Source organism: Corvus hawaiiensis, chromosome 8, assembly GCF_020740725.1.
Source record: "Corvus hawaiiensis isolate bCorHaw1 chromosome 8, bCorHaw1.pri.cur, whole genome shotgun sequence".
In the NCBI taxonomy this organism is placed as follows: Eukaryota; Metazoa; Chordata; class Aves; order Passeriformes; family Corvidae; genus Corvus; species Corvus hawaiiensis.
Window position 1 is genome coordinate 9,233,478 of NC_063220.1, and position 12,025 is coordinate 9,245,502.

Below are 12,025 nucleotides of genomic sequence, written 5' to 3' on the forward strand. Positions count from 1 at the left end.
CCTAATGTGGGGGAAACAAAAGTCACCAGATTTTTGTTTCTTTGAACATCTTTCGGAAACATTTTATGGCTTAAGTTCAAGGGCTTAAAATTTCTCTCCATTTGCAATATTTGTAAGGGATTGCAAATAATGAATTTAGAAGTTATTATGAAAATACGAACTTTATCACATCATCAGTGGTAGCCCTTTGTTGGAGTTATAAGCTTAATTATAAGCCAAATGACCGCAACCTGTCTAAAGGAGAAACACAGCCAATAGGAAAAGAGAAACAGCTCATTTACACACAGGTAGATGAAACTATGATATATTATATCAGCTAAAAGCATATATAAATTAACATTTTTACAGTTTCTGTTTAAAAAGGGGAATATCACATCAGAATTTAACACACTCAAAATATTCCAACATGCAGTCTCAACACAGTCAGGTCAGTATTAAAAATCTAGATTATTGTTTAATGCACTATAATCACACATTTGTTGCTGAACTATTACTTAGGATCTCTTTTCAATCAGCAACAAATAGATAAGTGTCTTTATACATCTTCATTAAGGGCCTAGTGTGTAATGCTTATCAGTACATATATCAACACTGGAAGATTTAAAAGAGATTCAACAGATGGGCCGTAGCCACAACTACATTTTAGGTAAGTGATGCATTTTCATGATCATGATGAAAGTGGAATTGCTTTGAATAGCAGAAAAGAAAGCCTAATTTTAAACAAAAAAATTGTTAAATTGAGTTTTGGATTCACATCATATATTAAACATCATCCTAAGGTTGCTCTCTTTTTAATACTAGCTACTGTTCTTAACCAGGTTACATCTATTACGATAATGCATGATTGGGAGTTAGTCACAGGAGACAGGTTCACTTTCTACATCATTTGGTCTCTGCTTTACTTATATTCTACATCACAGAAGGCCAGATACTGCTTGATATTCATACACCCTGCACAGCACAAGAAAAGTGCAAAGACCCCTCTTCCCTCACTAAACTCTGGCAACTTTCAGGCTAACTGCCTTTGAGTGAATTCGACACACATTAAGTCTTTTTACACCAGAGCAAGCCCTCACTCCAACAATATTAAGATTCTGAAAACACTCAGATAAAGACAAATATGTAAGAAAAAAATAGCCCCACATGCCGTCAACTATGCCATCAATAATACAAAATATTTTACACCACTTGCACCTGAGTTGAAGAGTGGAAAAGAGAGGGAGACTCTGTCAGTGCAAGAGAATGATTCATGTGACCACTTTGTCTTAATTACTTAGAACAAGCAGTTTGTTGCTGTTTAGTGAAGAACAAAGATATCAGCGTCCCCTGACAGAAAAAAAAATAGCCATCATGGTGGTGAAGATGATGACGACTGCCAGAACAACGATCAAAATCCGGTTTTGGATGATCCTGGAAAAAAGCAGAAGAGACAAGAAAACCACAGTGAATAAAACAAAATAAACCAAAATAGCAGAATATATATAAAAAATTATAAAATGAGGTGCACAAATAAATTGGAGAAAAGACACGTGCCCACAAACTCAGTATTCCCTCAACCATTCTGTGTACCCTGATTATTTTTTACTTCTCCCATTTCCAGTGCTTCCAACCACTTCTTTATGTAACTATTAAATCCAACTTTTGTATTCAAGAAAGAAGTAGACTTTTCTGAATTATGCATACATTTATATACATATTAGAATAAATAAAATAAATTATGTTCCAATTTATTAACCTTCTAAGAACAAATGAAAAAAATAGTGTTCAGTCAATGCAATCCAAGCAGGGTGGTCTGTAATAGTAAACATCATTATACTTTTTAAAATCATTCTGAAATCTTCACGGTTTTTTAAACTGAAAAGAAATAATTTATTAATTTTCAAGGGATTTTACTATTAAGGAACAATATTTCAAGGAAACACATGTCAATGAGATACTCACTTGTACTAAAATACCAAGGGAAAAGTACAAAAGGTAGTTTTGAAGAAAAGGATGATATAAAGAAGCAAGTGTCAAACTGTGAAGCTTGTGTTGTAAAAGCATCTCCTGTCTCTGTAGCATACCTTTACCTATGGTAATAGGCAAATGTTACATTTCTATGTAGTATGAAAAAAATGGAGATTAGTGAAAATAAAAAGATGCCAGAAGTAGAAAGTCCTAATATTTTTCAATCATTTGCTGGGAGAAATTCCTGCTTCTAAAATCAGTCATCACATCACTTCAGAATTTTCCTAAAATTAATAGGTCAATTAAAATTACTAAATCGAGAAACAGTAGAATTTGAGGCATTTCACGTGAGGATTTTGGTTGTGAGAATTCAGCATTTGTTATGCCATTCTCACAGAGAAGGAAGAATATTTTCTCAGGCTCTTCACTAACAGGGACTATTGCAAAACGTACAAGAAGCTTATCATCAGAATTGGAGGGGTATAGCAAAAAAAACCCCAACAACCAAATGCAACAAAAGCACCCCAAGTTACACACTTTTTTCTCATGCTTCTGCAAAACAAAACGAAACAAAGTCTTCAAGAAGCAAACAATGGTAAGAAGAGGTAAAACTGTTTTATGAAACATCAAACGAAGTACAACTTGAAGACAGAGAGTGTAATGTGTTAAAATGAGCATATTTCATGCAGTGAAAGAGAGAAGAAACTCCAGAGAGCAGAAGGGAGTTTTCCTTGGTAAATGTTTTTCATTTGGATGCGAGTGGATATACATATAAATTATATTGGAAAGTGTAAAGAAAAATGCAGTTTTAACCAACTCCAGCTCTCTCCTTGCTTACCCCCCACCTAAAGGAAAAGCAGTAAATGGATGGATGAAAACTGTCACATCAGACAGACACCCTCCCCTGTGACACTCTAAAAGGACTAGCTCTCTATCCTCCTGACAGGTTACAAAATGATCACATTTGCTGACACGTCTTCCGCAAAACTGCTTTAGTGTTTGTGTCCACTTTCCTAGCAGGAGATGAATGGGCTGCTTTGTCCTCATTTATCACTTAAAGCTGAACTAAGATCTGTCTCGTTTATTTTTCCCTTCCTCACTAGAAAGGCTCAACCACAGCATTAATTCTTTCGCGATGACAGCTAATTCAAACTTAACAGGCAATATTTACTCTGCCAAAAGGATGAGGAGGAGGGAGGGATGTTTCTCACTCTTTTTTTCCCCTAAAAAAAAAAGTGTAGCAGGCTAACAAAATAAAGCTAATTAAGGGCTTTTGGTTCTTGTTGGTTTGCACTTCAATTTAACACCTGAACTTACAAGCTTCTCTTTTGTGGCGGGGGTGTGACATTCTCTGCCAAACACCTGATAACAAACGATTTGCCCAGGCAAATGCATGAAAACCAGAATATATATTTACTCACTCGCCCTCATCACTCCTGAAAAGACACTCAGCAAAATTGAAACTCAGCAGTGAAATAGATTAAAAGCATGAAAACTCTTAAAACATTCAGCCTTAAGTAATACACAGTGCAGCTGGCTTGACAACCATTTTATTTGTGGGATGTGGGCCCCAAGGCATCCATAATGCTAATTTACAAAGGATTAACTGTGAGTGAAACTCGCTTAATCTAACACATAGTTAGGCAAAGGCATACATAACATACTGAGTGTTTAAATCAACTCCTCCTATCTCTGGCCCAGTGAAAAAATTATTGCATCATCTGAGACACAAAACTAAAGAAAAATAAAAAAGAAGCATCAAATCCCCCAAATGCTTTATTTTTAATACCCTGTCAGTACACACCTGATTGCAAGATTATTTAATCAGTGTCCATGTCTCTAAAATCCTTTTCAAGAAAACACTGAGTGAGGCATGCCACCACCTGCATCTACTAATTGAAGGTTCACTTACGGTGTGAATCTAGGAAATACATATCAAAGTTCAATTTCTAGGAATCTGAATTAGTCTGCACAGTGCAGCAAAAGAATATCATATTAAAAGGAACAAATTAATCATGAAATAGGATGGATGTTATCAACAGATTCCTACATTGAAGCATTATACACTTTTAATATTCAAGCGCACAGTTAAAGATTAATTTTATATCTTTTAAAAAAGAATAACATTGAATTTTACTGTTTTCCTTTCAAGTGAGCAAGTAAAATTAAACTAACTGCATACTGCCCAAAGGATGAGGCTGGAAGGAGAATGACAGAGCTGTTTTGCAGCAGCAGGACAGTCCCGAGGAGGACTCAGTGGTGCCTGTTGAAATCCAAGTCTGGGAGCTGCTGCTGCTAAGACAGAGAACACAAGCTCTGGGTGTCAGCATATTTCAGATCTCAAAGTCAATAGGCAAGGACGACCCTTTAGAGTAAAGAAAAAATGAAGAGGAAAGGGGGTTTTAAGTGATCCAAGACAGTCAAGCCAGCTCACAGTTGTAGAACAATGGTTGGCATTGGCAGGACCCATCTGTAGGGAAGCCTATAGTACTGTCACAGCCAGACACTGCCAGTGGGTATTGCTTTAGGCAAAGCATCAAGGAATTTAAGTGGGGGAGGGAGCAATAATACCAAAGGAGAAGAAAATGGGGCCTAACACTCGCTACAAAAAAATCCCAAAGGCTAACATGCTCACAAGAAGCAGATGATAGTCTTTTATCTCCATTACACCTTAAATTCAACAAAATATGGTGAATGAGGAAGCCCAGATTTTTCTTTGAAAATGCAAAGCATGTTTACAGGGTAAATAATTTAGGAAAGAATATATACTTGAAAGAAGACACCCATTGAAACATCCATGGCTAAAATGCCTGAAGGCAAAAACTTGTGCATTTGCATGCTGCATTTTATTAAGTTAGCACACTGTAGCTTTAAAAGAATGCATGGCCAAATTAAGAGGAATGTGTGACTGAAACATCAAGGATTCCTTAAGTTTACATTATGAATCACAGTGCTGTTGATATGAGAAGAATTAACCATTTAGTTGATGCAGCTTAGGCACTGAATTCACACCAAGTTCTGCTGGAGCCCTGTGCGGGAGCTCGTTAACAGCCAATGTCTACTGTTCCTTTCATACAAGGCTCTATGAGCACAAGGGCTCATTCTACTTTGAGTTAGAAGAGACGAAAAATCTGTGCTTTTAAACCAAGCTCCATCTAGTTTATTATGGACAGCAGCCCGAAATATTTGGGTGCAAAACCACACAAACCTTAACTAAAGCAGACACAAGGGTAATGCTAACTGGTGCACTAGAAGAGCACTCTGGTCTAATAACACAGAAAGCACATCCCTCTCCTCTCCAATTTCCTTCTGCTCCACCTTTCCAGATGCCTGACCCTTTATCCTGGCTTCTGGTCACAGTGCCTAATCTCTGACCACTGCTGTGCTGGAGGGTGCCTCCAGCCGGTGCCGAATTCATGACACCATCCGCTTTTGAGGATCACCTCCTTGGTGCACAGGGCAACCACTGCAGAACAGGCCCCACATCTGCTACTGAACACTAATGTTCGTGGCAAATCTGTTCCCCTCACTCTTGCCCTGGCAGAAACTGTGCTGCCTTTCCACATTTCAAACCCCCAAAGGATTCGCTCCTGTCTGTAGCTTCACACACACATACACACAATGGGTCTAACTCTGTTTGTGCCATGTTTAGATCTGCTCCATATAAACACAAAGCACTTTTGCAAACCTTACATTAAGGATGCCAACCGTGTTTAAACCTTTTTATAAAACTGCATTCATTAGCAGGGGAGTGCACGACATCTATATGTCTGATGTCTTGCACATGTCTTAGTGCCTGATTGACCAGCATTGAATAATGATGCCTTGCCCTTAAGCACTGATGGTACAATAACAATTGTCATGAAAATTAGCAATCACGGTAACATGTTAACAAAATGCAGGATATAAATGAACCAGTGCAGACTCTGGGTGCATAAAGAGTTTTGTGCCCTTAACTTGAAGATTACAAATAAAATACTGTAAAAAATTTCTTACGGAAGCTCAACTCTGACACTGATACAAATTAAAAAAAAAAAAAACCTAAACAAATGGCTTAGGGGATCAGTTAGCACACATTCATTACAACACAGGGCTTTATTCTTAAAGGAGGCATCTTGAAAAAGTGTCCTCAAGAACACAGACTGATTGATGACGGAGCACTGTCCAACACTGTTTCACTGTAATATGTATTTATGATTTTACTAGAAGGATTCCTATCAGTTTACTGGACAGAAAGGCTTGTCCTCTGTATACAAGATCACATTTTAAATGGTCACTTTGAATACTTGGCTATTGCGCTTTTTGTGCCCTTTTACTTCTGGTTGGCAGTTTTTGCTAACATGAAAGAAAATAGGTGCATGCAAATCAGTGGCAAGTGATTTTTAAGTGTCCAATATTCATGTGCAAATCAGCAGATTCAAACAAACACGAAGTGTAGGTCTAGTCACATAGGCAAAAACTAATACCAGATGAAACTAAATGTGAATTTAAAGTAATACAATTATACTCACATACCTTCTGAACAGACACAATTATTACTATATATAAGGACATCCTTGTTACGATGAGTTTTCAAATGGAAGCACTAAACCCCACCCACATAGGGGAATAAAATGTTATGATTAGTAAAGCAAAGCCTTAGATACATAATGATGAATCCCAAGTTCAGGGTATCTGTGGGCTGTTCCATCATTCCCATATTCAGGTTTAAGAATGCTTTTCTTAAATAAAAGCAACTGAAAAGAATGAGACAGGCTGTGGCAAAAACATAAAGACATGGCAACCTACTGTAATAAAACAGTAAGAGAACTCTGCCTAGCAGAATTACAGCTGGCTGGAAGTATCTGACTTGAGACATTTTTCATCATTAATGACTGAAATTAGCAAACAGAAATACCAGTGAAAAAAATATCTGCGCAACTGGCATATGACTTCTCGGTCCTCTTCTAGCTGACCCTGGAAAAAGTGAGGAATTTGGAAAACACTCAAGTTTTTTTTCCTCTTCCCAACCACAAACTCTGAAAATATGTCCAAGTCTTTATGTTCTCAAGCCAGAAGATCTAATTACATTGTAATTGACATTGTATATTTAGAGGTGAAAAGGCTTTGGGGGTGTTGCAGAGGGGATGGGACTCCCCATGGCTTCCTGGGGACAAAAAGGCCACACTTCCTGAGGTCCACCTCCAGTGTGCACACTGTTCCCAGCAGAAGCCTCTTTCATGTTCTCTGAATTCCTTCCCGAAGGTGCCTCTTTGTAAGACCCTGGGAAAATCCATTAAAAACTGCTGAAAACTGAGCAGATAATGAAATGAAACACTCAAAAATGGAAGCCTGGAGAATAAGAAAGGAAGACCTTTTTCTAGCTGATTTTCTAGCAGGGTTTATTGAAAGAGCCAGGCCATGCAAGGTGCCTAAGATTTTGTTGGTAGAGCTGAGGAATTGTGCAGAGCTATGTCCTCTAGCTTTAAAGTTCAGTCTCAAGGACTGGGGCTGTCTACTTGTAATAACATGGATACCAATCTCTAGTTATAGCATTACACTCAAACCACATCAACGTGTTTCCACCTGGGCCCCGAATGAAAGAATGAGTCATGTAATAACAGGTGCAGGGAAGTAGTCACACTATCCCACTTTAAACATCGAAATTATATCTAGCTAATCTCCCTCAGCCCTCTGTATATATAAGCTCCACTCCTGCTCTGAACTGCTCTCGCTTTCTCCCGGCCATATATGCACCCCAGCAGCAGTGGTCAGCCAGGTTAGGTGCCTACAGCATAGGAACGAATACCCCTAAAAGCTTGAACATGAGGTCCAAGCAAGAAAGCTTGCTAGCTCTGAAGGCAAAATCATATAGAAAAGCATTAGCATATTGTAAAGTGTGTGTAACCTCCCATTAATCAGAAATATTGCAGAGATGAAACTCACCAGTGAAGCAGAAGATGCTAATCAATAATTAGCCAGTAAATACCTTGATCCATCATCTCCTTTTAATGGATCCTATATTTGCACATTAATTTTTGACGAGAAGCAAATATACTTTTCCTTTGACAGTTTTTCTGGAGGAGTAAAAGATAGAAAAGATATCCCTTTCTCGTCTGAATGCCTCCTGAAACACACTGGCCTTCCTTGACTACGTTTTTACCTTGCTGTGCCATCTTCTGACAATCTTGCCATTAAGATTAAAACTCAGAATTATTTTCATCATATCTGATAGCTAAAATACTTACGGAGAGATTTAATTCATAATAGAAATCTTGCAACACATTCCAAATGAACAGCATTGGAGTATAGTGTTATTTGGTAGCCATCAGGGTTATCATGGCTTGCATGAGCCTTCTCTCAAGGAGCTGGCAGTCTCAGGAAGTGAAAATTGTACCCAGGTGATCAGTGGAGTGTGTGGGGAGTGAGAGGGCACTGGCTGGCGTAGGAAGGAAAGAGATCTACAGGAACGATTGGAAATCAAACGTGAGAACAGGGAAAGCCTGAACGAGGACCTCATGGATGTGGGGCTAAAGGCAAAAACACAAAATGGAAGGGTGCTGAAAATTGTGTACTAGCTAGATTTTATTCACTGCTTATTTTTAAAACACATGGGAAGGCATTTCTGAAGGATGAAAAGTATCCTTCTGCTGCTGGGAGACCCTGACATAGAACTTTTCTCTGAACAGTTTTGATGCAACTTCAGTTTTCTCCCATCTCCATGTCCACTCCTTCCACAGAGGGAATCAATTAGGTTATGACCATCACTAGGAGGCACAGTGGGGCTTCTGGGGCCATGGAAACTCACCAACCAAAACAGGGGAGGGATTAACTCATTTCATGCAGAGCACAGGCAACATCAGATCCCTTCGGCAAGTCTAAATGACAATCACATGCACAGTGGCAACTGCAAGTGGAAAGAGTCAAGGTTGTCCTAATTTCCAACCAGCCTTTCTCAGGGTACTGAAGTATCAAGAAGAACAAATCACACATTTAGTCACCTGAGCATGACTAAGAACCATAGGCCTTAGCAAACATTAGGAGAGCTTTAGCAAGAGCTCTGAGGGAGGGTGGATAGCCCAGCTGTCGGTGCAGTGGCATTCTTCAGCACGTCGGGTACATGAAACCCTGGTCCCCAAACAGTTAATAGGAAAAAGAAAACCCCAACCCCCTCGTCAGCACTCAAAGGTAAAAGCAATTATTTCTCCAGCAGAAGAAATGTATGCAAGCTATAAAATGACAAGAACGTACATGATCTCATATTGGCTTTTATGATAAATATAGTTAAATTTACATTCTGTGCAATTTAAAGAAAACAAAAATGTCAAAAGTCTGCATCTTATCAACTTCCATAATCATTAGAAACCACTAAAAGATGTATCTTAAACAGATGAAAGGAAGTAATGTCTTTCACCCTGCCTCAATTTAATTAATGACTAATCTACAGCTTTTAGGTGTGACAAAGCTGGAGACTGGACACACACTCTCTTCTTGCATTATTTTCTTCTTATTACACCATATTTGACTGGGCGTCTTTTTGTATGGCAAGTTTTCTGCATTTGTCTTAACAATGTTGACCTCTTTTGTAAAAACCTGAAGGCATTCGCAGCAATTGTTCCTGAAGATGTGCTATCCAAAATGTTACCATTTCATGGCACTTCTTGAATGATAGAATAGAATTTTTTTTGGTATATATTCATTTTTTTTCAAATGCTATAAAAGAAAGGAAAACAATCATGGCTAAGGCCATTTGTGAGATGGCATTAAAAGAGCCTACTCTGAGACAGATAAAAATAATGAGAATCTTTCTGTCAAGAAGGATTTAGAAAATATCACTAGCATTATTAAAATTTAATTTTTTACTGTGCTTTTTGGTTCCCCCTTTTCCAGTGATAATGAGCAGGACTGCACACCTCCACAATGCTAGTACTTGTTTTGAGCAATAAATTCAGCCTTCCAGTCTGAAGACATTTCAGACAACAATTTTGACTGCTATAGGCTTATTTTTCAACCTTTTCTGGGCTTTGAGTCTTCCTATAAAAACCAGTTCATAAGCTAATTTTCCACAAGGCCAGTGGAACAAATAAAAATCAATTTTTGCCCAACTGGTTCAGAGAAAACCTGGGAACAGTAAAGACAGAACACTGAAAAATAAAAAGAATCGATGTATTCACAAATGGTTTACCTGATAGAGAACTATCAAATTAGTTGTCAGGAGATACTTGCCACTATGAAAGTATTTTCTTTTCAGCATGTTACAGTATTTCTATTAGGGAAGCAGAGGAGCCTCTACTTTGTCATGACCTCAGACACCTCGGTTTAAGAACCACGTCAAGCCCCCAAATATTCGGTAAAACCACAGGGCACAAAGTCACAGTGCAAGAGCCCTTGCAGGTCTTGCAACCAGAGGGACCTGCAAGCCCAACTGGCTTAGGGTGGGTGTAAGTCTTCATGATCTCCTGGAAAGCACAAAGATTCAGACATTCATGACCTCAGGCCAACCTTGTCAAGAGGAATTTGGTCCATCAAGAGAGGAAAAAAATCGTAAAAAACACTGCTCAGACTTCCCTCCTCTGTTAAAACCCCAAGTGTTCAGGAGCACACTGAAGACTAAGCAGTTTAATCTCTTGGACAGCAGAACACAAATTTCTCCAAAGATGAGAATCCCATTTGTAGACTTCAAAACTTTCAGAATCCCAAGGACAACTCAGGGCACAGGCTTTACTATCATGGTCCAATCCACTTAATCATCTTCTCCACTAACTGGGCAAGTGTTCTCAAAACTGCCATATTGAGAAGGGATGGGATAGGTGCTCATGCCTGTCTGCCTGCAGCCAGAAAAATGTCTGGAAAATTGATTGAAGAACAGAATCTGCTTTTTAATACAAATTAACCATCACTGCTGTGGAAATAAAATGAATTTATAATTTACAAGCTTAAATATTAAGGAAGCTATTTTTAAGTAGCTATAATCTTCACTCTGGTATGTAGCATTTTATACACTCCTTTATTTTTATGAGTTGGCATTAGAATGTGACTCATTTTAACAGAAAAAAAAAAGGATCAAGTACTTTACTCTGAAGTAAAGCTGCATATTACCTATTTAAAATATTGTAACACACCATGGAGACATCATTTCTAGGGCCAAACAAAACATTACTCAATGAAGAAATGGCATGAAATATAAAATATTCAGCAGAGGAAGGGTATTTGGAACTAAGCAGTTTCATTGCCAATAAACAGCATCATAATAAATAGTGAGCATGTAGGAAAAAAAGAATACCTGTTCTTCACTATTTGAGATGTAACACCTTAGTGTGGGAAACTAATAAAGATACTACTCTTCCACTAAGCTCACGTAGGGAAAAACTAAAACCACCACACATTTTGATTCTGAATCTCTTACAACTGATGCTAATTTGCTTATGATATCTGCCTGATTTAGAGCTAATCTTCTGTAAATTAACTCCTAATACTGTCTGAAATAATCCTCTTAATGCTGGTCTGTCTTGAGTACTTTATATCAAACACCATGAAATACACAAGCGTACACAAGGCGTACAGCATCTGTAGTGCTGTTGGCTGCTCAAGAGTATTTGCTGTGCCATGAAGGCACAAGCACAGTGCAGAGCTGTGGGGCCCTGGGGCAGCTTGGGGACAGCTCTGGTTGTCCCCTTGGAAGTGGACAGCACGCCAGGGCCGTGTCCCACCGCCTCCTGGCCACCAGAGAGAAGAGGAGGCTCTTCGTCTCCTGACAAAATGGTGCAGGGAGGTACAGCTCCATGCTCCAGAGCTCCCACCTCCAGCAGCACATGATAATGAGAAAAAGTAAACCGCTCAGGCTTTGAGATTTCCGAGAAACGAGGTCCGTGTTAAACAGCACTAATTATCAGCTGGAAGCCTAATCTGATAACGGGCTTGAAAAGACAGAGACAGACCATTTTGTTTCTTCAGTGGAGGAAAATATTTTTAAGGTTGTTGCTTCAGCATTGTCCAGCTTAATTATTATTGTTGGTGTGCTAACTCTGTATTCAAAAATATATTTTTTCTGCTAAATCCACTGGAAAAATTTTCTCCCCCAACATTAATTTAATGATAG

The 12,025-nt window shown here is 38.6% G+C and overlaps 1 protein-coding gene across 4 annotated transcripts in view; it reads right to left on the reverse strand.

Annotated features, from left to right (window-relative positions):
* Positions 1–288: 288 nt before the first annotated feature.
* Positions 289–12,025, reverse strand: part of VTI1A (vesicle transport through interaction with t-SNAREs 1A) — a 259,614-nt gene continuing 247,877 nt past the window's right edge. For 2 of the 4 annotated variants that reach the window (XM_048310398.1, XM_048310399.1), the window contains one exon: positions 289–1,410. In XM_048310398.1, coding sequence (XP_048166355.1) covers positions 1,317–1,410 — 94 coding nt within the window. In that variant the 3' untranslated portion in view covers positions 289–1,316. The remainder of the gene's footprint in view (positions 1,411–12,025) is intronic. The other 2 variants (XM_048310400.1, XM_048310401.1) reach the window with 1 other exon arrangement.